The sequence below is a fragment of the Podarcis melisellensis genome (genome assembly GCF_964234715.1).
Source record: "Podarcis melisellensis genome assembly, chromosome: 1".
Lineage (NCBI taxonomy): Eukaryota > Metazoa > Chordata > Lepidosauria > Squamata > Lacertidae > Podarcis > Podarcis melisellensis.
Genome location: NC_138528.1, coordinates 49,693,456 through 49,718,790, shown reverse-complemented (window position 1 = coordinate 49,718,790; position 25,335 = coordinate 49,693,456). Strand labels below are relative to the sequence as shown.

The 25,335-nt window shown below is 41.4% G+C and overlaps 2 protein-coding genes across 5 annotated transcripts in view; one reads left to right on the top strand and one right to left on the bottom strand.

Moving 5' to 3' along the window:
* Positions 1–1,655, top strand: part of LOC309354894 (uncharacterized protein) — a 34,062-nt gene extending 32,407 nt beyond the window's left edge. The window contains exons 19-20 of the mRNA XM_081885157.1: positions 645–715; positions 1,381–1,655. Coding sequence (XP_081741283.1) covers positions 645–715; positions 1,381–1,524 — 215 coding nt within the window. The 3' untranslated portion in view covers positions 1,525–1,655. The remainder of the gene's footprint in view (positions 1–644; positions 716–1,380) is intronic.
* Positions 1,656–2,642: 987 nt separating this feature from the next.
* Positions 2,643–25,335, bottom strand: part of CKAP5 (cytoskeleton associated protein 5) — a 45,178-nt gene continuing 22,485 nt past the window's right edge. Inside the window, exons 24-44 of one of the 4 annotated variants that reach the window (XM_081900421.1) lie at positions 25,042–25,236; positions 24,422–24,554; positions 23,399–23,487; positions 22,345–22,413; positions 21,867–21,992; positions 20,601–20,750; positions 20,008–20,211; positions 19,413–19,548; positions 18,091–18,284; positions 16,593–16,765; positions 14,871–15,044; positions 13,706–13,826; positions 12,778–12,957; positions 12,076–12,263; positions 11,311–11,386; positions 10,231–10,419; positions 10,004–10,141; positions 8,747–8,830; positions 7,326–7,482; positions 6,260–6,414; positions 2,643–4,955 (exon numbers count right to left, since the gene is read on the bottom strand). In XM_081900421.1, the coding sequence (XP_081756547.1) occupies positions 4,707–4,955; positions 6,260–6,414; positions 7,326–7,482; positions 8,747–8,830; positions 10,004–10,141; positions 10,231–10,419; positions 11,311–11,386; positions 12,076–12,263; positions 12,778–12,957; positions 13,706–13,826; positions 14,871–15,044; positions 16,593–16,765; positions 18,091–18,284; positions 19,413–19,548; positions 20,008–20,211; positions 20,601–20,750; positions 21,867–21,992; positions 22,345–22,413; positions 23,399–23,487; positions 24,422–24,554; positions 25,042–25,236 (3,180 nt within the window). In that variant the 3' untranslated portion in view covers positions 2,643–4,706. The remainder of the gene's footprint in view (positions 4,956–6,259; positions 6,415–7,325; positions 7,483–8,746; positions 8,831–10,003; positions 10,142–10,230; positions 10,420–11,310; positions 11,387–12,075; positions 12,264–12,777; positions 12,958–13,705; positions 13,827–14,870; positions 15,045–16,592; positions 16,766–18,090; positions 18,285–19,412; positions 19,549–20,007; positions 20,212–20,600; positions 20,751–21,866; positions 21,993–22,344; positions 22,414–23,398; positions 23,488–24,421; positions 24,555–25,041; positions 25,237–25,335) is intronic. The other 3 variants (XM_081900422.1, XM_081900423.1, XM_081900424.1) reach the window with 3 other exon arrangements.

Below are 25,335 nucleotides of genomic sequence, written 5' to 3'. Positions count from 1 at the left end.
CACCACCAGTCAGGTGAGAAACTTGGCCAAGCTAGCACCAGGCCCTGAGCAAAATTGCAACAGGCCAGGAACTCCCAGCCTGGAGTGGGGAGAGGAAATATTGTATTCATGTGGGCAGTGTGATGAAAATCCAGGCTAGACACCAGGCTGTGCCTTTGACAAAGCTCAGCTAAGAAGAAACACAAAGTAGGTTGAAGCTCAAGAGGTGAGACAGGAGTGCTTCATACATTTAGCAGGTAATTTGCTTGTATCCTGTACATATGAGGCAGATATACACATGGTGAAGCAAATACATGGAGTGATGAAAACAGGCTGCAGAGATCCATAACTGGGTCCCCTAGCATATCTGATCTACCTCACATTGCTGTACAGAAACACACAGTCCAATCCCAATTCATACTGAAATGACAATAAATGGAAGAATAGTGAAAGCAACAGGGAAATTTATGGAGCTAGATCCCATTTTTAGTTAACTAAGGGCTGATCCCCACTTTCTGGGAAAAGATTTCTGGTTGCTTGAGAAGCCAGTACACAGGCACTGATTTCTAAAAGATTAAGTATCAGAAGATGAAAAGCAGCAAAAGGAAAACAGAAGAGATTGAATTCACTATTGTCAATCTCAAATGCCTTTTCTTGTTGTTTAGGGTACAGCCCTGAAGATTCTCAAAGAGGAGACGCCTGCGAAGGTGACAGTGGAGGCCCTTTTGTCATGAAGGTATGTGTAATGCTCCAAGTGACGTAATACATCAATCTCAAGTGGCGCAAAAGGGTGACATATGTCATGACTTCTTTGGTGGGCCCTGAGCTTAAAATACTGGATCATTGAGAGAGGAACAGTGCTCATGTTTCAGCAAGGATGCTGGGAGCCTAGTAAACAAAGCAATCACTTCAGCCTCTGTGAAGAGAAACCTCTTTGTTATTTGGCAGTCTGCTGGTCAGGGTGGGGTGGAGACTGGTTGGCCCTACCCACTATTGGCTTTTGTCCCTCCCACTGTCAGCAGGTCACTCATTACAGCTCTGAGTGAATGCTACCCTCTGTGGAGTGGGGCGGGGGGGAGCTTTCCACCTGACATAGAAACAAGCTTCTGGATCCAATTTATATTGAGAATTTATATTGAGAAGTCACACACATTGTTGGGCAACAAGCCCCCCATCCCACATCTTTGCGATTATGAGTATCTCTTTTCTAAAAGGAAATCTCACCCTTAAAGCTCCACTGTACGAAATACCTGGATCTGGACCTTTTATGGGCTCTGAAAGTCTAGAGTCCTGCTGCTGCTGCTGCTGCTGCTGCTGCTGCTTGCCCTCTTTATGTGACCTATATGCTTTCCCCCAGTATGCTGACTCTTCCTTGGTGCTCTTGCACTCTCCTCTCTCCAGAACCCAACAGATAATCGGTGGTATCAGACGGGTATCGTCTCATGGGGAGAAGGCTGCGATCGTGATGGCAAATATGGATTCTACACCCACGTCTTCCGCCTGAAGAAATGGTTGCAAAAGGTTACTGAGAAACATGGGCATTAAAAAACTTAAGCTCAGCACCTGCACAATGATTTAGAGATGTATGTATACTGGTCAAACATGACAGGTACCTAAAAGCCTAAGGAAGGAAACGTATTTTGGCACAAACCTCAATAAAGGTTCTGGACCATGTACTCAATCTCCTTTGTCATCAATTGCAAAAAAGTGAACTTAGCAGTACAGGTACTACTTGAAAAGTTAGTAAAGCAAAACTGTGACTAAGGTGAATGTACTGTATCTGGTTGAATGAGCAAGTTAAATAGCTGTGCAGGATAACCCTATGCAGGATCTTTTAGAATCAAGCCTCAAAATATACAATGGGAAATCCTCAAGTGTGACTAGGGTTACCTTAGCATAATAAGTTGTAAGTTGTAAGTTATGTGGCCTTATTTATCTTAGAGTAACAAAGGTAGTACACCTAGCCTGCATTTTTGCTCTCTCCAAAAAGGAGAGAGTAAAAGAAGTTGCCTACAGTTCATCCGTTTCAGGGCTCTGGGCAGAAAGCAGATATATGTTTTCTTCCAGCAATTTCAATCCAAAAATATAATTCAAAGTTCAGAGTGAAACTACAAGCACCACCCTATGATATTTATGGGAGTAAACCAAAGGGCAGCTTGTGTGTTCTTTGGTGTGGTTGCTGTGAGATGTAGTTTTATTCAATCGCATTAGACAAAAAACAGTAGTGTCTGCAAGCAAAGAAATGTACCCCACCATTGCCACAGCTGCTAAATTGAACCATTTCTAAGTGAGGCATCATAAAAAGATACAATGGAGAAAACTAGTCAAATTCCATGAATATTGACAAAGGTTGCATACACACTATATCTTTAATTTCCCACCTCAAAGAATTTTGGGCCCTATTTGTTATGGGTTGCTGAGAATTGTAAATCTGGGAGCGATAAACTACACTGCCCAGAATTCTTTGAAGGAAAGAATGTGCTTCGATTGTGCTATAAGGATATGGTGCATACGCTATTAAGATAGTTTATATTCATAAAAAACCTGTTATTTATACTGATGCTGATCAGACGTTGTCCTTTCAGATACAGGTAGGCAAAGGAGCTAGTTCTCCTTGAGTACCTATCATAGGTAGATCACCAAGACTGAGGGAGTACAGAGAATTTTAGTAGTAAAATGTAACATTTATTCAAACATACTGTAGAAACATTTCCATTGGCTCTAGGTTAAGCTAAACGTGGCTTAAATAGGGCATTTCTGAAACCAGCACTGAAAGGGAAGAATGTATCAAAACTAAAGCCACACCTAGTGGTGGGGAGAGCATCTTTTTAGAGAAAACAAAGTTTGCCAGAGACTTCATTGCATTTCCAAATCTCACTAATGACACACATACACCCCCCCCTGCAAATTGTATTTCTAATGACCATTACCTCCCCGTTCCTTGCACTTACTATACCAGTGTGAACTCCAACATAAGAGTAAGGAACAGGGCATCAGCTACAAGAGGAGGCTATCACTAGATGTGCACAAGCAGCAACTCAGAGCCCCACAAACTGTATGCATTTTGCACCACTGCAAGGCACACCAAAGTGCTATAGAATGATGTGGCTGACGGGTGCTGATTCAATCTTTCATAGCCCCAGCTAAGGCAGCTGATTCAATATGAAGTGGCATCCACTGAAAAAAACTGCAAGTTAAAAATGGGAAGTGTGCAGAGTCCTCCCAGAAGGCAAATAATGCACACACTGGGATGCGCCCGCTTATGGGCATCACTTCCAAATCAGCATACAGATCATAATGTGTACACAATGACCAACGAAGTTTATAAAGACAACCAATTCGATTTGATGCAACACTAAACTATGGTTGAATAGTAAATGCTATTTAATCAACGTCTAACAAGCACGAAGAAATGCAAATGAAATTAAATCTCTGTCAGCCACAGGAAAGAGCTGGTATTTCTGGGAGTGTGTTAAAGCCGATGCAATGCCACTTATGTCAAAATATCCAAGGCAGGGGCAGAGGAGGGAAGATTAACCTAGAAATTACTCCAACAACTGTGTGCTATAGCAGTTCTGAGTCTCAGATTGTAAGAGGCACACAAATGCATAACCCATACATAAAAGCAGCAAGTCCTCCAGAACAATTCCTCACAACCACATCCACGTGACCTTCAACTGCCACAGTATAATTCACCTTCTGAGAACACATGTATTTTGGAAACAGCGTCCCCAAGACTATGTTCTCAACCACTAGCAGCAATCACTGATTATACATTTACTACAAAACTTTCAGGCTGACAGCAGAGCTAAAAATATATCTAAGAGCAAATTAGCACATTGAAATATTCTGGGCTCCAGCATGTATGAGGAAAGGCCAACATGTCTCCAGTGTAGGATACTGATCATCCACCATGTTAAAAAAATGGATGAAACTAAATCCTTAAAAGGAACCTGAGCATTCTAGCACTTGTAAACTAACTAGATTAAAATACAGAGAAGGGCTTGAAAAGTGGTTTCTTAGGGGGTGAAATGTTCTGCCTCTGCCCCACGCTATTCTGGAAGCCATGGCAAGACTAATAGTGCTCTCAATAGAAATCAAAGATTTCTTCAACCTGAAGCATGCTTGCAATGTTAGTGTCTCAGCTTCTCCATGAAAGTTAATCTGCTGTGAAGGTTTAGACAGCAGCTCACGGAAACTAGAAATGCTGAGTCACTTGTAACTAAGAACATGGATGGACATTTCTCACCAACAGCCACTGCTGCTCCCAGAGAGAGTTAATGCAAACTTTATTTACAAAAAGACACTTAGTTAATTCATGCCATGCGTCCGTACAGAAACTGTTCAAGGATTATATGGAGAAGAAGTTGTTAAAAATAAAAGGAAAACCACTGAAGAGCTTCTAAGAGTTAAGAGCTAAGAAAGAGAAGACAACTTTACAAATAAAGTTATGAGAAACTGGATTGAAGAGAATGGTTGTTTACAGCTCTGTACACTAAAACTAATACAGACAGTCTTCTACGGTCAATAAATGCTCACAGAGAAGCAAAGTATGTACAAAGACTTGTGCCACAATGACTTGGATCCTCCTCCAAGATCTGCTGTATTATACACATAAACCAGTTTGTATACAGAAGGCCTACATGAGGCCACTTAACTATGAAGACTTCTAGTTTAGTAAACTAAAGATGGACAGCTCTTCAACAGCCACGCTGTCTGATGCCATTTCACTTGCGGCTGCTTTTTATTCTCTCCAGTCTTTTTTTCAAGTCATCAATATTGGATGCTGCAGAGGAGGAAGTGGTGGTTCCAATGCCAGAAGAGTGGGTCTGATTGGAGTCCAGATCAATGTGCTGGTATTGTTCCCGTGACTCACGGAGCTGTGAAAGCTTACTGTGGAGCATATCTGTGGAGGATGCAACTGTAGGGACTGATGGCTTGGACAGCTGGGAGGTCAGGGGTGCTCTGTCTTCCTGCTGTGGACAGAAACAATGCTCAAAACACGTGTTCTAAAGCAAAAATTATCAATACCAGAGCATTTTCTGTTCTGCTTGCTATTTGGAAATCATTCAAAAAAAAGGTGGTGTGCCGATCCTTTTACGAGTTTAGAATAATGAGTGGGTTCATACACCTGTGCTTATAGTGCAATCCTGATTATGGGATTGCTAAAGTGAACGATCCAGCATCTTGGCTTGCGTTTTCACCATTTACAGCACCTGTCAGCTGGAAAGGAATTTGCTCAAGCGCACTTGATGCATAATAAATTAACACGTGGCATTTGTTTGAGTCCACATCAGACACAAAGCTGAAGCTTTGATGCTATTCCATTCTGAGAAGAGCCAGTCTTTGTAGAAACAATCGTCTAACAATACCTTTGTGACTGAACCAAAAACATCTTAACAATTCAAAGGCAGTGTGAGAAATCAGGTCACAACTTGTTAGCTTCCATTTTCCCCACTCTCATTAGAAAGTGCTCAACTGGAGCTTCTAGATGGTTCACACATCTAAGGAACCACTGAACACTGTTCCAAAGTTTATCTAGACATGGTTCTGGGTCAGTTTCTCCAGTGATTTATCAGGCATTAATGTTCTAGCATCTCTGCCCCATATAAACAGTATGTTTCTTTACAATTTTATTAGTTGTCACAGCTCAATATGCACTGATTAATTCTGTAACCTTTACACATCATCATCATCATTATTATTTTGCAAATCAAATATTTTATTGCCACAAAACCATTCTTTTCAAGTGCAGTCTGTACACAGGCTTGCCCATCTATGCTGATATGATAGTACGCCAAGCCTACACACACTGATAGAACAATAAGCAGTAGTGCAAAAGCCTGATGTTTAGAGCTTTGGAGGCAAAAATACATTAGGCCTTCTCCTATCAGACAGTTTATGCACTACATACAAAGAAAAATGTGTATCATTGGTTGAGAGATCAATGAACCTCTGAATCGATCACCCAAGAGGCTCAATGGTTTCATGACAGGCAAGATCAGCAAGCCCCTCCTATGTTACAGGGAAAACAGCAGCTCAAGTGATATCACTCGTGCTTTGTCTTTCCTCAGTTCTGTGCAGTGCCTGAAGTAGCTTCCTGTCCCACCTGGCTGCCCCAAGGAGTCTAGCGAAAGCAAGTAGTCTGCAAGCAAAGATGTGTCAAGCCTTCTGCCCCAAGAGCCAACATGCCACGAGAGACAAGGATTCACCAAGGACTAGAGAAAGAGAGAGGATGCTGAAACACAGACACTGCCGCATACGTAAATCGAGAGAATACCTTTGCATTGTCAAGGCCACATCGTTGCCTGAGGATTTTTAGCCTTTCCAAGTAGACGGAAGGCCCCACCTCTTCCCCATTGGCATTTCCTATAGATGAAGGGACTGTATTGGTGGGAGTAGGGATACACGATACCTCCATCTGTGGAGAAACCCCTGGAATATGGAAAAAACAAAAACAAAAAACAAACACAAACACAAAAAATGAGTCCAAGCAGACACCAACTGAGGATTGTGATGTTTCTCAGGGTCCTTGTGGTGTAGGAGCTGCTGCACTTTCTGTGCTCCGGGGATAACCTCAGAAGCCTTGGACCATGAGTCCACTGCATGGCTCCTCCTCCTGCCAGCACTGCCTTTCCTGAAACAGGAGCAACACTGGCTATGGGAAAGAACCAAGATGTGGGTTCTTCCTATGTAGCAGTCTGAGGTTTCTGATGATTTTTAAGAGGTGAAGGAAAATGAGCCAAGCTGCAGTGGCCCCAGTGTAGTTCGGATGCCAGGATGTTTCCTTATTGGTTCAGAGGTCTTTTAATATGACTACTTCTGCAGTGGGAGTGACATTGTTGATTCACAGCAGCTGTGACTTTGCAGACTACTTGCTTTTACTAAAGTTTTCGTGGATAGGAAGGCTGAGAACAAGCCTTTACGTATGTTACAAAGCAATTAGGAAAGGCAATGCGCAAGTGACCCATGACTCGTGCTGCTGCTTTCCCCTCTTGCATTGTAACATGGGATGGTGGGACTTGCTGATCTGAAGCTTGTGGATCGGGAGATACAATTTTCTTTGCTTCTACGTAGCCCAGGAACCAGCTCTTAGGGGGGAAAGTCAAATGCAATTACCTCCTGAGGCCAACAGAAATATGCTTGGTGAGAGACTATTGTGCAATTGCCCTATCATGTTTTAATTTCATGCCTATATTTCATACCACCAATTACAAAAGTACAGGTGATTTATTTCTGAAGCCCCCTACAGTCAATTACTAACTCGGAGAAAGCCTGACAGCTGCATTAGGATGGCAGCCACTGGCTCCCTCTAGTCCATGCTGTCACAGTGCTCTGGGAGTTACCTGTAGAAGGAATGCGCCCTTTGCCCTCCCTTTCCATTTCAATCAGTCGGAGACCTCGTTCCACATAGCTCTGGAAGAACTGTGAGGAGTTTTTTAGGAAGGGCTCAATGTCTGCATCAGAATACTTCTTTTTATATTCATAAAGCTCTGCCAGACCCTGCAAAAAGAAGAGCTTCAGTCATTCAAAAGTTACATGTTTACAAAATCATCACCACCTTTAGGGTTAAAGATGAATGTGCTGCAAAACTGGTAAACACAACCGAGTTTGAAGGTGTCCACTATAAAAAGCCCAGGGCCAAACTGCTTTTAATTTGGCAGGATTTATTTGCTTTGGAGGGGCTTATATGCCAGCAAATTTTATCTATGTCTGTCAAATGGTGTGTGTGTGTATTACTTCCCATTAATTAACTGGGACGAGGAAATGTGAAATGGTTTTGGACTGACTCAGCACCTCAGACTGAGGCAGGCTGTTTTCCAAAGTGCCATATCAGGGTCTGAACCTAAACTTGTGGTTGGTATACACTCCTAACATCTACCACCGTCTGGAGCACTGTCAACAATACAGTGGTACCTCGGGTTACAAACAGTTTGGGTTACAAACACTTCAGGTTACAGACTCCACTAACCCGGAAATAGTACCTCGGGTTAAGAACTTTACCTCAGGATGAGAACAGAAATTGCGCGGCGGCAGCGGTAGGCCCCATTAGCTAAAGTGGTACCTTAGGTTAAGAACAGTTTCAGGTTAAGAATGGACCTCCAGAACGAATTAAGTTTTTAATCAGAGATACCACTGTAATTAGAATTAGTCCACAGAATGACATTCACACAACGCACATTTGCTTTTCAACAACAGAGCATTTTGACTCCTTTAACCCATCCAGATGAGGAAACAATCATATCTACCTTTCCCTTAGCCAGGTGAATCAGCCAGCATACATCACACTGGCATGCAAGGCACAATGTAACCCTGTGGCACTATGCATCATAGCAGTTTCCAACAGCTGCCACCCAAGCACCCCTCTCTCATTAAAATGTCCCAGTCTCTGTGCATAGTAGCACTGGAGTGCTACAGAAAGTGCTCTGGCCATGAGAGGACAGTGATTTAGATCATCCAGGTGATCAAAGTGCTTTTTAAAAAATATCCCAATCTGGAAAGACTCCCACTCCAACAGGCAAAGGAGGACTGGTACTTACCGTGAAGATTACCTCCTGCTGGAGTGCAGAGTGCATCTAGGATCCACTCTTCTTTGCTAATCAACCAATAGCTGGTTTTCATTAAGACTCATGAATCAAATTCAAGCTGATTCACTATATTCTTTATTTCACGATGGACAACACTCCCAAATGAGCCCTTTGGGAATTCATTATAAGTACCAATGTTCCTAATTTTTCACCTCCCACCATGGTAATAAAGCCCTCACCTCTTTAGTGTTTTCTTTAGACCCAATTTTCTTAAATATCTCTGCTAAAATATCATTCACTTTGGCCTTTGGTGTCTTTTCATCCTATAAAAAGAAATTGAGACATATTACCAAAATAGAGGGGTGACAGTTTAGACAGTTGAAGCATTTCTATAAATATAATAAAGGGCAGATAAGTTGTCCTGATTGAACTAGTGGGTGTTGGTTGCTATTGCTATTAGAGTAAGAGTGGTCAGCTGCAGATTCCATACATTTTGCACAATTAGGAATCTCCAACACCGACAAGTAGTAAGTCTATGCAATGACATGGTGCTCAATAGCCATGAACTGTACCAGGTCTTGCTGTATAAGTCAAGACCTGGTCAACCATGAATGCACTAGGTGACCTGGAGGCACAGGATTATTGGACTGGGAAGAACTTGCATCAACTACCATGCAATGATACAGGTTTATGGTCAGTTGTAGGTTTGTGTGAGAATCCAACCCCAGGCAGGATTAAAGATGCACTGTGGCGAAGAAACAGATGTGCCCTCTTCCACCTCTTGGCTATCCTGCTCTGAAGCTCTACAACCTATGATACATACATACATACATACAGGGTGGTGAGAATCACTGTTTCCACATTCTGTTTCAGATGAACCTCTGGACAGAACATAGACATTTTTAACCTTTTGGTGGGGGGGGGGGTCCTGGCATCCAGCTGTTCAAGGAACCAGCTGAGATAATAAGAGGCCAATGGGCATTAGCATTAGCACACACCAGTAAGAATAAGATGTTAACCTTGTAATTAAAGAGGCACAAGATGCAACAATGTTAAATTAAAAATGTACATTTTAATATTAGTACTTGCTAGCAGTTGTGCTGTACCAAGTTTGTATGGGTTTGAATTTCAATGTTACTGTTCTAGAGGAGACAAAGTTTATGCCAAGAAGCAAGCTACTCCCTCTTCACACAGCTTTCTCTTCTGTTGGCTACACATGAAAGGGGAAGAGGAAGGCAAGACAGGCAGATCATGCTGCATTCTCCTTCCTTTAAAAGTGAACAGAGATACCTGAAGAGCTTAATCAGTCTTCTGAATGGTCCGAGGTAAAAGCACGACACAATTCAGAAAAGATTCCAGTTGTGTGCCCTGGGTGTCATGTTTCATAGAATCATAGAGTTGGAAGAGACCACAAGGGCCATCAAGTCCAACCCCCTGCCAAGCAGGAAACAATTTTTAACAATGTTTAACAATTTTTAAAAATATGGAATACATACTGTGCGAGAAGCTCCCTTTTCTGTGCCTTTGTCAGACTTGCTTCCAGTTTGGTCCAAGGAGTGTTTCATCATTTTGCACAGGTGGGCCTCTAACTCCGACTCATTCTTGTTATCTATCATTGTTAGATGATCCAAAAGCTAGGAAGAAGTGGGATACCTTTTAATTAAGAAACCTTTTGTTATTCCAGAGATCATAAGCACCTTGGGGGGAAGCAGTTTGCTCTCACCTTGGGTCCCTTCAGCTTGCACAAGGTGTGAATCAAAGTCTTCAGCGTCCGTATTGGGAATTCACTCTTGCACTGCTTTAGTTTTTCTTTTGGAAAGACCTTCATAAAGATGTGGATGTCCAACATGATTCGGTCCAGATTGATAGTGTTGATAGTTTCAGGGAGAAGTCTTACCATTCTCCATAAACACTGTGGGGGAGGGGGGAAAGGTAGATGGTTTCTTTGATAAACATTAAGACAAAGCAAGTCCTCACAGTAATCTAAGAATGCCATCTCTGAACTTGGTTCTTTGAGCTTAAAATGATATAACATGGATTATTCCTTCACAATGGGCTTGGTGCCTGCCCAAACATAAGAATGCTCCAAGTCCTGTCTGCAATATCTTTGTAAATGTTGCAACCTCCCACTCAGTCCCCAGCCTTCCCTGCATTGTGTGAGGAAGTCTGCAGGGGGCTTCTACTTGCATTTGCCTGAATAGGAGTAGACTCATCCTGCACTTGTGAGCAGAGGCCCCCTGCCGACTTCCCACACAATGCAGGGAAGGTTGGGGAGTGGGGGGAAGGCACAATGGCCATGAAGATGTCCCCATTCATGCTTTTGAGCATTCACATGTCTAGGTAAATGCAGGAACCTGACATGTTGTGATGTCTGGGCCTGAGTTTGTTTTCTCCCAAACAAATCACAGGCATTAAGGAAAGAACAAACCCTGGTTAGTACTCTTGTTTGGCTGGAGAGAGACAAGCCACAAACCCAGGGGCCACAACAAGTCAGATTCTGGCTTGTTCCCCAGAAGCATGGCAAGAGCAGAAGCTGTGCAGAAAAGAAGCAGTAAGTTTTCAACAGCACAAACAAGCATGCTCTGCAATCAAATGATAGCTTGTTTTAAACTGAGGTTTAATGTGATTTGCAAATCAGGCAATATTAAGTTGTATATTCATGCTAGAGCCATTTCCAGTACAGCCAATAACCACACTTTTTTGTAGAAGGACCATGAATAGGAGTAATGAGAGAGTCTGCTAATACACAATCACTATGCAATAGAAAATTGAAATAAAAAAACAGAACAAGAACAATACACACCTTCATTACTAGTTCTGAGAACTTGGGAGAGCTTGCTGTTGTTAATAGACAGTCCTGGAGAAGAACAAGCAGGGCACTAGGATGAAAAAAAATGAAGCATTAACTATACAAATTCCACAAGTATCTCCAGAAATACATGGGACAACACAAATTGATTGGCCAGTTCAGCTTCTTAACACAGTGCTATGCAATTTCTTGCACAATATCAACATTTTCATTATTATTATCTTATAATTTAATGTAATTTTATTTTTATTTACATTTGCATGCTGTTCTATAACTTCAAGCTTTTTGGGTGGCTTACAATAAATAGGTAAAAAAACTACTGAAATACAAAGTAAAACATAAAACCATGAAAGGGAGTAGGGAGAGAATCCAATATAAATACAACAAAACTTGCTGGAGCATCAAAATTAAAATAGATTTAAAGAGAGGTTCAGACTGCTCAAGTTATTCAAAATACTGATAAAGGGAATGAGATCATTCAGCATTTTTAGAGATAAGACTGGATCAGATCTCAGATTTGTACCCGTAGAGCACAGAGATTTGAACAAACCTCAAGGTTAAATGACTGCCTGGGTTTAGTGTAACTTGATCAGCAACTGCAGAAAGATCTGACAATGCGGTAATAAACTATAACAAGGAAGACCAATAATATCTCATCAAGCAGGTGTTCAAATTGTAGCACATGCTAAGTCTTGTGGTAAGAGGCTGCAGTGATGAGGGATTTGTTAAGATGTTTGCCCTTAGCAAAAATCTATTTACCTCAATATGTTTGTTTGATCAGATTTCTCCAGAACTTTTACCACCAAGAGGTTGACTGATTTGATAACCTGCTGGTCTTCCTCTAGATCGTCAACTCTCGAATCCAGCATTAAGGTAATGAGGCCATGCATCAAGTCCTTCAGCACTCCTGCAGAGGCCTCCCGGGCCAAGCTTTCAATCTGGAACAACTGCCAATGGAATTCAAGTGTTAGATACCAGGATATATTCAGGATAAAACACTACAGTCTAGATTAGCACCCCAAAACACCATTTCTTGCTGCTACCTCAATGAAGCTTTTTATTGCCAAGAATGATAAAAATACTGATAAAAGTTAGGGATTAGCATCAGTATAGGATTTGCTTTTAATCTGTATCTGTAAGAAACCATATATGCTTCAGAACTGCTCTTGTGTCTATCCGGCTAAATCCAAAGAGGTCCCCAGCTCTATAATAGAATTTTTTTTAATGGCTGCAACTTTTCCTCCTTTTTCACAAAGCAGGATGAAACTTGCGGGTACAGGAGTCCATCCAGAGTGGATCAAGGCTGTAAACTACCTAGATACCAAAATAGTTTGCAGCACAGAAGTGTTACAGTACTTTAAGAAGCAATTATATAGCACAACAAAAACTAAACTAAAGACACTATTAATGGGTTCTACTGGCTGAAAAGTCCTCCACGTTTTCCTGGATCAAAAGCCTTACCGAAATCATGTTTCCAATGATGCAACTGTACAACTTGACTATCTCATCCTTGTCTAGTTTCTCATCAGCCATGTGCGTATTGTAAATGAGTCGCAGCTGCATGAAGGTAGCTATTAGAAACTGGTCAATGTGGCCTGACATAGCTTCTGCTTTGTCCTCTTGTCGCAAAACCTCATCAATCTGCAGACAAACCCAACATTATAGCAAGTTTTTAATAATGGTATCATTTCCATGAATAGCATGAAAAATGAAGAGTCTTGTGGCCCCTTAAAGGCTAATAATTTAGTATAACAAATATATAAACTGCCATAAAACTCTGGTTTTGCTGCAATAAGCTAACATGACCATCACTCTAGAAATTATTCCATATAGTTTCCTGTCATCTACTGTACCAACAGACATACTGTTTACATCCTAAGAAAACCCACTTTTACAACCCAAGTAAGCCAGACCATAGTTTAATTACCTAAAGCTTAATTAAGAGCCTATCAATGATTCTATAACATTTTCCGGTGTTTCGTTTTCATGCATGAAATCTACTCCATTGCTGCAACACATAGCAAGGCAAGCAATGAGCCTGCCAAATCTTGCCTGTATCTCATCAACAGGCAACCCAAGGCCCCATCAAGCTTAAACCAGCCTATGTTATGGTAGTGAGATTTTTAGTATATGTGCTGCTGAAGCAAGCATCAGACATCCACCTGGGAGATGGAAAAGGGCATTTTGCACTAACACCCTCTTTTCTTTCTCGTCGAGAACAGCGAGTCAGATGGCCCCTGTGCACTTGGCTTTGTCACCAGGGAGGTTCTGAGTGGCACTTGTGTCACCAAGACTCAGCTCCACCAAATGTGCAACTCATCACTCTCGCATGCTACTTGCTGACCCCATCAGTGTTATGTAGCTGCCAACCAGAGGGGCCTTCACTCACCTGTGCTAGAGCTTGGATACTAGTATTGATATCACCACTGGCTACCTGGGAGATGACAAAGTTGATGGTGGAAGCTGTGTTACTGTGCATATCATCAAAGTGTGGAGAGACGGCACGGATCCTGGGTGGAGAAACAGTGTTATAGCTTAAAGGGCAGCAGATTCAGTAAGTCACTTAGGTCCCTGGGTTAAAAGGTAAGAAGTAATTTGTCATCTCCAGGCAGTTCAGATTAAAAGCACCCCATTTTCTTTAAAGTGGATAGAGCAAGTTGATTAATGTCTGAAGTATTACACAAAAGCCACCTTAATGGGGACAACCCTACCCCACTCAGTATGTTGTCCCCAGAGTTATGTTTGGATCTCTCTTATCAAGGGCTGTGTAGGGTGGGGGGTTAAGGAAAGGTGCCGGTACTCATATCTTGATAAAGAAATGTTGTGGGTGCCAACAGAAAAAGGTTGCTGTAGGCAGCAAAAAGAGGGGTGTTGGTACTCTTTACCAGAGAGTATTGTCACATAACAACAATGGCTGTGCATAACTGGCAAAGTAAACCATAAAACCTTTTATGCAGATAAAATGTTGATATATCTGACCCTTTCCAGCAATATTCTGCTTTCAAGATCCAGGCTTTCAAAGAATTTGAACATTTTGGCAAAGGCTATGAACAGGATAGTACTGTCCACAATAAGCTTTAAGATTCCATACCCCAACCCAACCTCCAACCTTTAGCCTGTAAGAAAGAAAAAATATGCCCCTGTGACCTCAATGGGAACCACACCATTCTCAGGATGCCCAGTGTAGGAACATGTAAATTCCATAGCTGCACAGCAATACCATGTTTAATGCACACCATTCTGAACATACCTCTGGTAAGAATTTAGTATGAAATGTGAATGAAGATATTAGCCATTGTACATGTGGCTAATAAAAATATCTGGGGAAGGGAGATGATATTTGAAAGAATAAGCAGCTATATAAAGTACAGTTTGAAAGCCTTCCTGGTTTGACACATAATTTCCACATTTTAAAGCTTCTCCCTGAAGCTTCCTTTATATAAGGGAACTTGGCTTCATATAGGAGATTGATATACCTAAACCACACACACACACACACACACACACACTCCCCCCCCCTTGCCTCATTAGCAGCCCTTGATCTGCACACTCACTTGGGTTCAGGGATCAAAACTGGTTCAAATATATCATCCAGTTTGTGCTGGACAAGTGCTGGCATTTCACATCGCACTCTGCCATTATCATTTTCTATCTCATCTAGATCCAGTTGAAACTCCCGTGGAACTGCATGCGTCGTCTCCGAGTGGCCACTCATGTTACGGGCTTGGCTACAGAAACCAAGAAAAGCATTTTTTATTATCAAGGTTCCACAAACCTACCCATCACGTCACCCGTGGTGACTGCTCCTCCATCCCACACCCCCAGCGCACACAAACCTTTTCAAGTTCTCCATAAGCAGCATATAACTTGGAGAACAGTGCCTTCTCTCCCTTCCTGATAGGATTTTGCAAGAGGCACAGCCGAATCAATTACCCATCCTATCCCCAAGTTTTTTGTGGTTCACACAGGACTCTAGCGAGAAAATAGGTTTGTCTTTCTCTCTGGGCTTTTGCAGCATTTGGGGAAAAGTTCATAGTGATCACAAGTAATGGTTGGCTATTAAGCCAAGCTAACATTTGTGGACCCGATTATTATGGCTGATGCAAAAATCCATGCTAGCATCTATCACTAGTTCCTAATCTTTCATAGCAACATAGATATTCAGCCCCATCAGCAATTACCGTAGGTGCTGGGAAGCCAGAACTTTTTGATAATGTGCTGCTGGCTTCCCCTCAATACCTATAGGCCTTGCAGCAGGGGCAGCAGCAAAGACATGCTCTACTGCACAATGCTAAACTGAATGTGACAGTAAAACAATCCTGGTAGGTTCATTATTCGGCTCTCTTCCCATATAAGGGAAAGACATTACAGTAAATGCAGCCCAGCAAGCACAAAATGCCCTAGAATGAATTTTGCACTCTCCAAATTCAACTCCCCATTATGCCTATTTTGCTAGAGCCTGCCTACACAAAAGGGCATTTTAGAATAGAAAAAAGCACATGGCATTAGGAACAAGAAGCGTTCCATTTCCAGAAGTGGTTTTAAGCTTAGATTTACTTCTTAATTTCCTTATATGAGCTTCCCAAATAATAGCTGTTGCATTACATTTGATGCTGATTAGGCTCCAGGTATCTCAAATCTTCTAACAGTGACTCAAGACTGGAAGGGTTAAAGCAATCTGGTCTTACAATGTATCCCTGCTGACACTAGTCAGATTCCTGAAAATTGCAAAGTTTAGCTCTTTTATAGCTGAGAGGTAAGCCACTTTATCAGTATTATTTTAAAAAAACAAAAACATACCCAAGAAACAGCAACCTGCCTGACACCACTCAATGATTTTCACAGCAAAGATGGAACTTGAAGCCAGGCTTCCCAAACAGCACACTTAATATGAATTGTTGCATTGAAATCAATGGGACTTATTCTCAAGTATGTTTAGAATTAGGGCATGGGAAAGGTAAGACAAAGCTATAAGAGCCCTGCTACCAAGGATTTAGTGGTCAGTACTTACATCCTATAAGTGCGATACATAATTCTGTCCATGGAGAAGCAGTGAAAAAAGGCACAATACCATTTAGAAAGCATTCAAGACACGACAAAACAAATGAAGTAAGGTTCAAACATTTTGATTTGCAGCATTTTTTTTTGCAGTTTGCGACACATGCAGACATAGATGATTAAAACAAAAGACAAAAACACAAGGCAACAGCAAGGTATGCTTTTTGCACAGACTGTGGAAATGTCAGACAAACGTTGCATTTCCCCACTTTACATACTTGAGTTTGGAAGACATGTCTTCAGTCGGTCCTTTCCTCAGCATGTTAGCATTGGCACTGGCACTCTGAGCCCTCTGTGGCTTCTCTTCCACCTGCTTTGCTGAAGTGGCATTTGGCCTCTTAGCAGACCGCTTTATTCGCTCCTCCAACATGCTCATGTCTTTCTCCGAAAGCTGTACAAGAGCAGCAACTTTTCAGTGCCATGACAGGTATGCTCCTTAGTTCAGACTCCAATGCCATTAAGAGTGTTTCAAAACCTTTGCTGTTCCTGTGTACTACTAGACTTACAATACAGCTAACCCCACCCCTTAGCCTAGTTCCTGTACTCAGCAATTATGCCTACTGCTGGACTGCCTGTTGAGTTATAAAGTGTACCAAAATTCCTTCAAGCATCAAGTAGGAACAGGCAGATTCTGGCATTTAATTAAATAAAATACCAACACAACACCACCCTCTACAGCACTGTGAAGGAAACATAGTCCAGTTTGGGAAACAGGCTAAAGGAATTTGGAGAAGCAGCAATTTTGGGGGAAAAATATGATTCCAATAATACTTGCTTAGTGAAGAATTATATAGTTTGAACCACTGAAAAAGCAACACCTATTGATGAAGAATTTGATGGAATTAGAGAAATCAGGTATTCATGAAGGAAGGAAAAGCCAAAGCTTCATTGCCTCCCATATAATCCTGATTAGGAATCAAAAGAGTGGTTATGGACTAAAAGGAACCAAAGACTGAAGGCGGTCATTTCCCCTGGGAACTTCCTCCTCTAGTTTCCTGTAGGGAAGTGCACCTCAGCCCTTCTATCAAATGGCACCTCAAAGGACAACCATGTGAAGCTACTTTTCAATAAGATCTGAGAGCAACTTTATCTTCTCCTATATGCACAACTATGTAATAAAACAAAGGGGCTATTGCTTCCCCAAATTCCTTGTCAATTTTGGAAACCAACCTATTCTCTTTGTGTTGCAGTTACCTATGGTGCATTCTGGGTGCTCCTATTACTCCCAGTGCACCTCTCAATGCAGACAAGAATCATGGAATATATTATGTGCTTCCGCTTTGTGTCTCAAGCTGTCTCACTGTATCAGTATGCCACGGCCAGTTTGTGAGATGAGGATGAGTGGCTTGTATGTGCCTTCTCCTCTGACTGATGAAATTACCTTCAGCTCCTCCCTGTTCTAATAGTCCTAAAGTATTTTGAATTACAAGGCTCAAAGCAAACAGAGAAGCCAAACTGCTTTTGTATGTTGCTGTTTATAAATACACATTCCTTACAAGGAAGACAGCACCTACTCCTGCTTCACAATTCATAACTGTTCTAGAGTTCAGAATTCATCATTAAAAAAAAAGTATATTTGTTCTTGACACTCAGAGCTTTCAACATTAATCGCAACTGACCTGAGGAACTTGACTATCCATTCATGACATTACCTGAGTGACACACTACTAAACATTCAATATTTTAAATATTGCCTGTCCATTTCGGTTTACTCACATTTCCAATCTGCTTGAACACTTGGTCTCCATGAACATTGTAAACTGTTACAATGGTGTTGAGTGCAGCATTTCTGACAGTGTTGTCCCTGTCACCAATATGAATGGCAATTTCCTTTAAGACTTTGCCTGGAGTTGGCTGGCACACATTCATGCCGTATGATTCAACAAGACATCCCAGCTCTTCCAAGCATTCTACAGAGAAACCAAACAGAAATGGACATCTATGAAAACAAAAAGCTACACCCATTTGGTTTACAAAATACTTGTTGATGCTTTTGTATATTCTAAATCTGATTTATTATGAATAAAAATAGGATCTTTTATAGTAATTTTATGAACCCCATGTGTTTGCAAGGGAAAGGTAGAGTAGTATCCAACTAAGTTACAAAATCAATTAAATTAATAGACATATGTTGGTTATCAAATGTACATTACTTTCAATAGCTCTACTGTGTATGTGAAGAAAAATGGATGCAATCCTTTGTCTTCAAAAATGCTGAGTAACCCAGAATTAAGTCTTTGCTAGTTCACATTCTTCATTCATTTGATTACAAGTTTTCAAGAAAGCATTGCTTGAAAAACTTAATCCAAAACTCCAGCATAAAGCCTCTGAATTACAACTCATCAAGAACCTCAGTTTCCTTTGGCTGAATAGAAATAATGATTTTTTGTAAAAATTGCATAATGGGTGAAAATTAGCTTACGAATGCCAGGATATCCTGGCATCAGGACGCACCTTCCTGAAATCATGGAGAGCTGTTGCCAGTCAGTGCCGACCAGGTTAGCCAATGTGGTCCCTTTTAGATATTATTGGTTTACAGTTCTCATCAGCTCCAGCCAGCATTGGCAATGGTCAGGTATGATGGGAGCTTTAGTACAGCAACATCTGCAGGGCAATGCATTAGCCATCCCTCAAGGTAGACAATAATGAGTTAGGCGGGCCAATGGCACAAGGCAGCTTCCTATGTTGAAATGCATTCAAGTCCACAAAATCTTATGCCGTAATTATTGTAGTATAAGGGACCACAAGGCTTTGTTTCTGTAAACTTAATATCCTAATCTGCAGTGTATTTTAGTGACCAACAGCTTCTGCTAAAGCAGAGCTTTCCAAACTGTATCACAACACGTTGAGTGTGTCAGCTGCAGTGTGTAGGTGTGTTGCACGAATGCATCCTCGCACTCCTCCCAGGGCTGGAAAAGGGTTAGTTTAACCTCTGGTTTGATAGTAAAAGTGAATTACTGTGTCGTTAAATGATGAATGTCTAAAAAGTGTGTCACCAATATGAAAAGTTTGGAAACCTCTGTGCTAAAGCATCTCACCTGCCCGCTGTTTTGAGTTCTTTGACTTTGTTCCCTCCATGATAAAAGTGAACATCTTGCTGGCTGGGTAGACAAGGCACATCCTGTTTAGAATGGCACGCACATCTCTGCGGATAACATCTTTCGGTTCTCCAACCTGGAAGGTGAGGAGGAAATATTTGCAGATTTACAGAAGCTGGAAGAAGCCATTAGTATGCTTATTCCGGAGGGAGCTGGCTCCTAGTCCACCCCAGCCAAGTCTTTCTCTCAAACATTGTGCCTTCCAGTGACTGGGAAAAAAGAATACTGGGAAGTATGAGGATAAGGGATAAATGACGGATATTGTATGATGTATATACGAGTTGTAAAAATCCATTAAAAAAAAGAACACCCTGGGTGTTTCGACCACTGGATGCAGCAAGGAGGGAGAAATGTTCATATTCCCCATGAGTGGGAAACACCATGAAAGGCAGAATTGATGGAAACTGGAATACTCATTCCTACTGGCTAAAATGGTAACTGTTTTCCAGTTCTGGTTCTGCAGGCTCCAGAGAAAGGTGGGCTTAGTGTATTTTGTGAGTGACGTGACTCAAAAACTTTTGCCAGATTTGGATACCTTCAAAACAAGGTAGGGGATGAAGGAGGTGGCCTCATTTTCAGTTAGATGGTACTCTTCTTGGTTCAGCATGGCAAAAAGCAGCTTGAGGTACTCCAGGACCTTCATCAGGACACTTGTGTTGGTGTCAAAGAATCGCAGTGTGAGCCACTTCAGGATTAGATCCAGACAGCTGATCACTCCATCCCTTTCACTGTCCAAGTGCTAGAAGAAAAAGCAAATTGCAGTGTCAAGTTCGGACAAATAGGCAGCACTTAAAATAAAATTAAAGAGTCATCTGACAAGCCAAACAATAACTTGGAAACTTTCCTGGTACCAGACACTGAAAGATGGCTGGCCTGCACACGCATAATAGCTACTTGCGTCGGCTCCTATAATTAGCTTCACTGTATACACCTGTTGCACAAGGCCTAGATGAGGAAACTGGGAGGCTGATACTAATTGCCCTATTCTTACGAGACTATAATGTAGGGCTCTGCGTTGAACAGGGAGTTTCCAAAGCTTGCATGCTCTGGGAAACCTCCTTTATACTTTTCACCACCAATCTTGCTACTATAATTCTTCATCTACAACCACAAATACAGTCTTCTCACCTCAACCATAACAGCAATAGCTTTGTTGTGGTGCTGAAAATCTGCATGGAACATCTCATCTTGCAACCACTTGGCAACACAGCTGGACATCTGAGTCTTCAGTTGCTCAATATATTCATCACGAGGAGTAGTAAAGTTCCATTTCAAAACCTGCGAGGGGGGAAAACAGTATCAGCACCCTGCTCAAGAGAAGGTGTGAACAGCTTTAACTCCAGTCCCTGAACCTAAAAAAATCACCTCAAGGTTATGAAGGGGAGAGGGAGACTGCTTATTTTAAAGAAAATATACCTATAATGATCTATCTGGTTGGTAACGCATCTGGTGTTAGATGGTTTAGGTTAAAAAATATGTAAATAGTACCTGTCTTCTAATTATATAGATATCAAAAGGAATTCATGTTGGGAGATGGAAAATATTTTCCTTCACAAATGTATCTGTTGACTTAAATATGGATACAATAAATTTTGTTTCAATTCCTAGTACAGTATTATTTTATCCTCACAATAACCTTTGAAGTGGATTAGGCTGAACCTACGCCAATTGCATTGACCTATTTCATACTTAATAACAGTGCTTTATTTGAAAAAAGGAGGTGCTGGTATGCACGCCCTCCCCCACCACTGCTTCCTGCCCCCAGAGGCATTTTGGCAAGACCCACCAAAGTGGATCTACCATAAAGTGGCGTGGCTGGAGCAGCTATTTACTTGACATACAGACCACTCTTGTGGTGCAGCTAGAGTGGCCCACGCAGCAAGAAAAGGAGGAAAAAGCAACGTTGGCCACTCTAGCCATAACACTTTGTGGTAGGGTAAAGCAGCCCTCCACCACAAAGTGCAGTAGTTACCGCCTCAAAAAAACCAAGAACAACCCTGCCTAACCAGCAACCATAGTTTAGTGCTATACAAACAAGCAGTAAGCATCAAGCTCATATGTTTTCTCTCTAGCACTTTTGTGTGGAAAACACAGCTGTGTTTTTTTTAATGAAAAAGCATTAACAGGTTACTCCTAAAATGAATAGCATTTAACTTACAGTAGTTAGGTATCTGCTACTGCTAACTTTAGGTATGTGCGTAAGGATGTTTGGCAAGGGTTAAAAGAGTGCTTTTGCAGACAATAGTATTTATATATAGAAATACTATTATCTGCAAAAGCACTCTTATAACCCTTGCCAAACATCCTTACGCAGATACCTAAAGACCGAGTAACAGGTTCTGTATCAAAGTTCCAGCATAGTCCTAGCAATCAGAGGTTGTTAATTTCTCTAACCTTTAATCCTTTTTCATCTTTCATCCTTTGCTCTTTCCCATTTGGTACTAAGATAAAAACTGGACCAGATCGGTCATCATCATCCTTCAAGTTGGATTTACTTGGTACTTTCTTCCCCTGTATACCCTAAAAAAAACACAACACTGAAAACACTCTTTCAAAATCACAATCTCCTAGGTTGCAATCCTACACAATTACCTGGGAGTAAGCTACATTGAACTCAATAGCACTTACTTCTGAGCAGGTAGTGTAGCACTGCACTCCAAGTATGTTTTACTCAGCAGAAGAAACACTATCCCGCTAGCATGCAGGAGAAAGAGATTGCCCACTCATAAGTTGTGTTAAAATGTGTGCTGAAGCCTTCAGGTGTATATTTTAGTACTATGAAGAAAAAGCCCACCATAGTGTGCAGGTTTTTAGTGTAGCAAGATTTCCTTCCTGGTCAGTGCACTAGTCACAGGTGATACCCACTTATTACCTGTTTGGTAGGCTTGTTCTTTGTCAGATTGCTATTGCCTTTGGTGAGGCTTGTATTAGCATCAGAAGGCTGAAATAAGTCATAAAATGCTCAGTGGTTAATAGCAGGCTCCAAATCATACCATTATATTTATGATGTATGCCACATCAGCAATATTTTTAATCCCTCTGAGTGCTGCATAAGGTAAATATGGACCATTCTTTGTTATGTGCAAGCCTGCTGTACTTGCTTACAAACTCCAAATAGGAACTACAATGCATCTAAAGGTAAGACTGGGGAACAGGCAGCCCACAGACTCCTCTCCTCAGCTCCTCGTGGCAATTAGGTTTAGAAAAAAGGACCCATTTGTGTAAATGGGACTTTTAAAAACCATAACTGCCTAACAGAGAAGAGAGGATTAAACCTTCCCTGTGCACCACCATCCTTCTCCCCACTTCCAAATCACCCTCCCAGTCATGGCAATTGTACATGGAGATAAAATTCCCATTCCCTCACTCATTGTTTATTCACATTACTACAGGGTGGGGTGAGGAGGGGAAGCACTAGGCTTAGGGGGGAAAGGTTACTTGAGTGCTGCTGCAGGGCAGGAAGAGGAAGAGAGTGATGGTGGCAGCAGAGACAGAGCGAAAAAGTGCTCCACCATCAGCTCTGGCTCTGCCCACCAACGTGAGCTCCCATCACTCGCAATAAACAGCTCCTAAAAGTAGTATGGACGTAAATGGACATAGAAATCTGGCCTAACATGGAATCAGATGGGTCCCTTTCAGTCCAATAATATCTATTATTCCTAGTAGTGGCTCTTCAAAAACTCTGGCTATCCCAGCTACCCAGTCCTCCCCCCCTTTAAAACAAACCCCACCCTCAATATATTTTGAGATTTTGCCGCAGACAGAGAGCACATTATTACCACAAAACTGTTTATTTTATGGAACAGGATTGCTAAACTTCTTAATTATCAAATCTCCATATAGTTTACACTAAATGTAAAATATACACAAACACAATGAAACTTCCTAGACTTCAACCACTACCTTTGTGCTGAAGTAGAATTTACCTTGGATTTGGGGGCTGTTCCTCCTGCTTTGGCTTTTTTGGCATCAGCCTTGGACTCCATGGTGCTGGACGAATAATCTTCACCAGAACCTTCAGATCAACATAATTTTAACTACACAATAAAGCTGGAAACAGACCCAGCATGCAACAAGTTCCCCCCACATAAAGATTTCAGCTTGCACCACGTCACATTGCAAACTACTTTTAAAAATGCTTTGCAATGTTCTGTTTATGTCAGAATTTTTACATCACCTTTCTTAGACATATGAAAAATGTGTCTCCTGCTCAAAGAATCCACACCCTTTAATCCATACTAGACATGCTCAAACCCTTGAGAAGTACCTTTTTGAATCCAGGCATTAATTTGGTTCTTATTAGGAAGGAAACCATCACTAAGACACAATATAAACTTATATTTGTCTGGTTCTTGCAGCAAATTGTAAATCCAGAAGTATCTAAGATTGACTGAGTGCTTAGAGTTGCTCTACCCTTAATGTTCTTTATCTATACAAGGGGGGGGGGGACACACCATTCCTTTAATGTTGGCTTACTCAGCTAGTATTCCAAGATAGGCAAAGAAATTGTTCTTGTCAATTGACCCCAACAGACCTCCTGCAAATTACACATATTCTGAGAGTAACATAGGACCAAGCCACTTGTAAGTCTCCCAAGTCTTTTGTTCCGATACTATGGGAAGAAACATGCTAGGTGAAAAACTAAAACCTTTTCCATTTTATTCAATGTGAAACCACAGTGGAAATAATTCAGATAGGTCTAAACTTACAAACAATATGCTTAAAATGACTGCTCCTTGGCCAGACAGCACATCATGACCATAAGATTGTGATTACAGGCTTCTATTCCATAGACCCAGGGAACTTCAGTAGGATCCTGTTTATAATCTCCTAAATTTTGCAGTGTCTATCTGTAGACACACCTGGTTTATAAATATAATGCAACCTCTATTCCTCTTAAAATACAGGTTTGCTCAATGTGGGATGTCAATGGAATGAATAAAGATTACCTGATGCAACTTGAGATTTGGCTGCAGCAGCTCCTACTGCTCTGGAAGATGCCTTGGAAAGTGGAGCAGGTTTGGCAGGCATATTAGCTTTGGCTTTTTCAAGCATGGCCAGTACTTGGTCTTTGGAAGTTGGCTAGAAAGCAAAAGAATGAATTTAAAAGGCACCTAATGGCACATGCCTCCTATTTTGCAAGTCACCACATACATGGAAAATAGCTTTTCTCTAAACAGTCATCTGGGGGACAACATAGTTGAAAGAAGACAGTGATCACATTCCCAGCACCAACAATATTGTAAATATACTTCATCCAATGTACAAAGTTGTTAATTTGCAGTTTTATAAGTTGCCTTATACAGAATCAGAAAATCTGTCCAGCTAGCTCAATATTGGTTATATTGACCCCAGGTTTTCAGAGAGAATTCTTTCCCAGCTCTACCTGGAGAAACCAGGGATTGATCTCAAGACTTTGGCATGTAAAACAAATGCTCTACTACTGAACTACATTTTCTCCATTGTTTAATTTCCCATAAAGCAAATCATGATGTTACACACAGATATATGTGCAGATGTACACCCACCCACCCCATTTGTACTCAGCTATTTTGTTTGTTTGCTATACCTTAAGCTTGCCAGTAGCTTTGGCCATCTTCTCAAAGCCTAGATGCATCATAAAGAATGGCAGAGCATCTTGTGCCTTTTTACGGACATCTCCATTTCGATCTTCAAGGCAAGAGTATAGGTGAGGCACACATAAAACCAAGTCTGATGGAACAGAGCGCAGAGTGGGGAGCTTATCAGCCAGCCAACCTAAAAGCTGGGAGAAAAGAAAGAAGATCCCTTAATTCTGCAGAAAGCAATACACCTTGGATATAAACAGGAATCCCTGCTTATAGACATAAGTACACTCATTTTC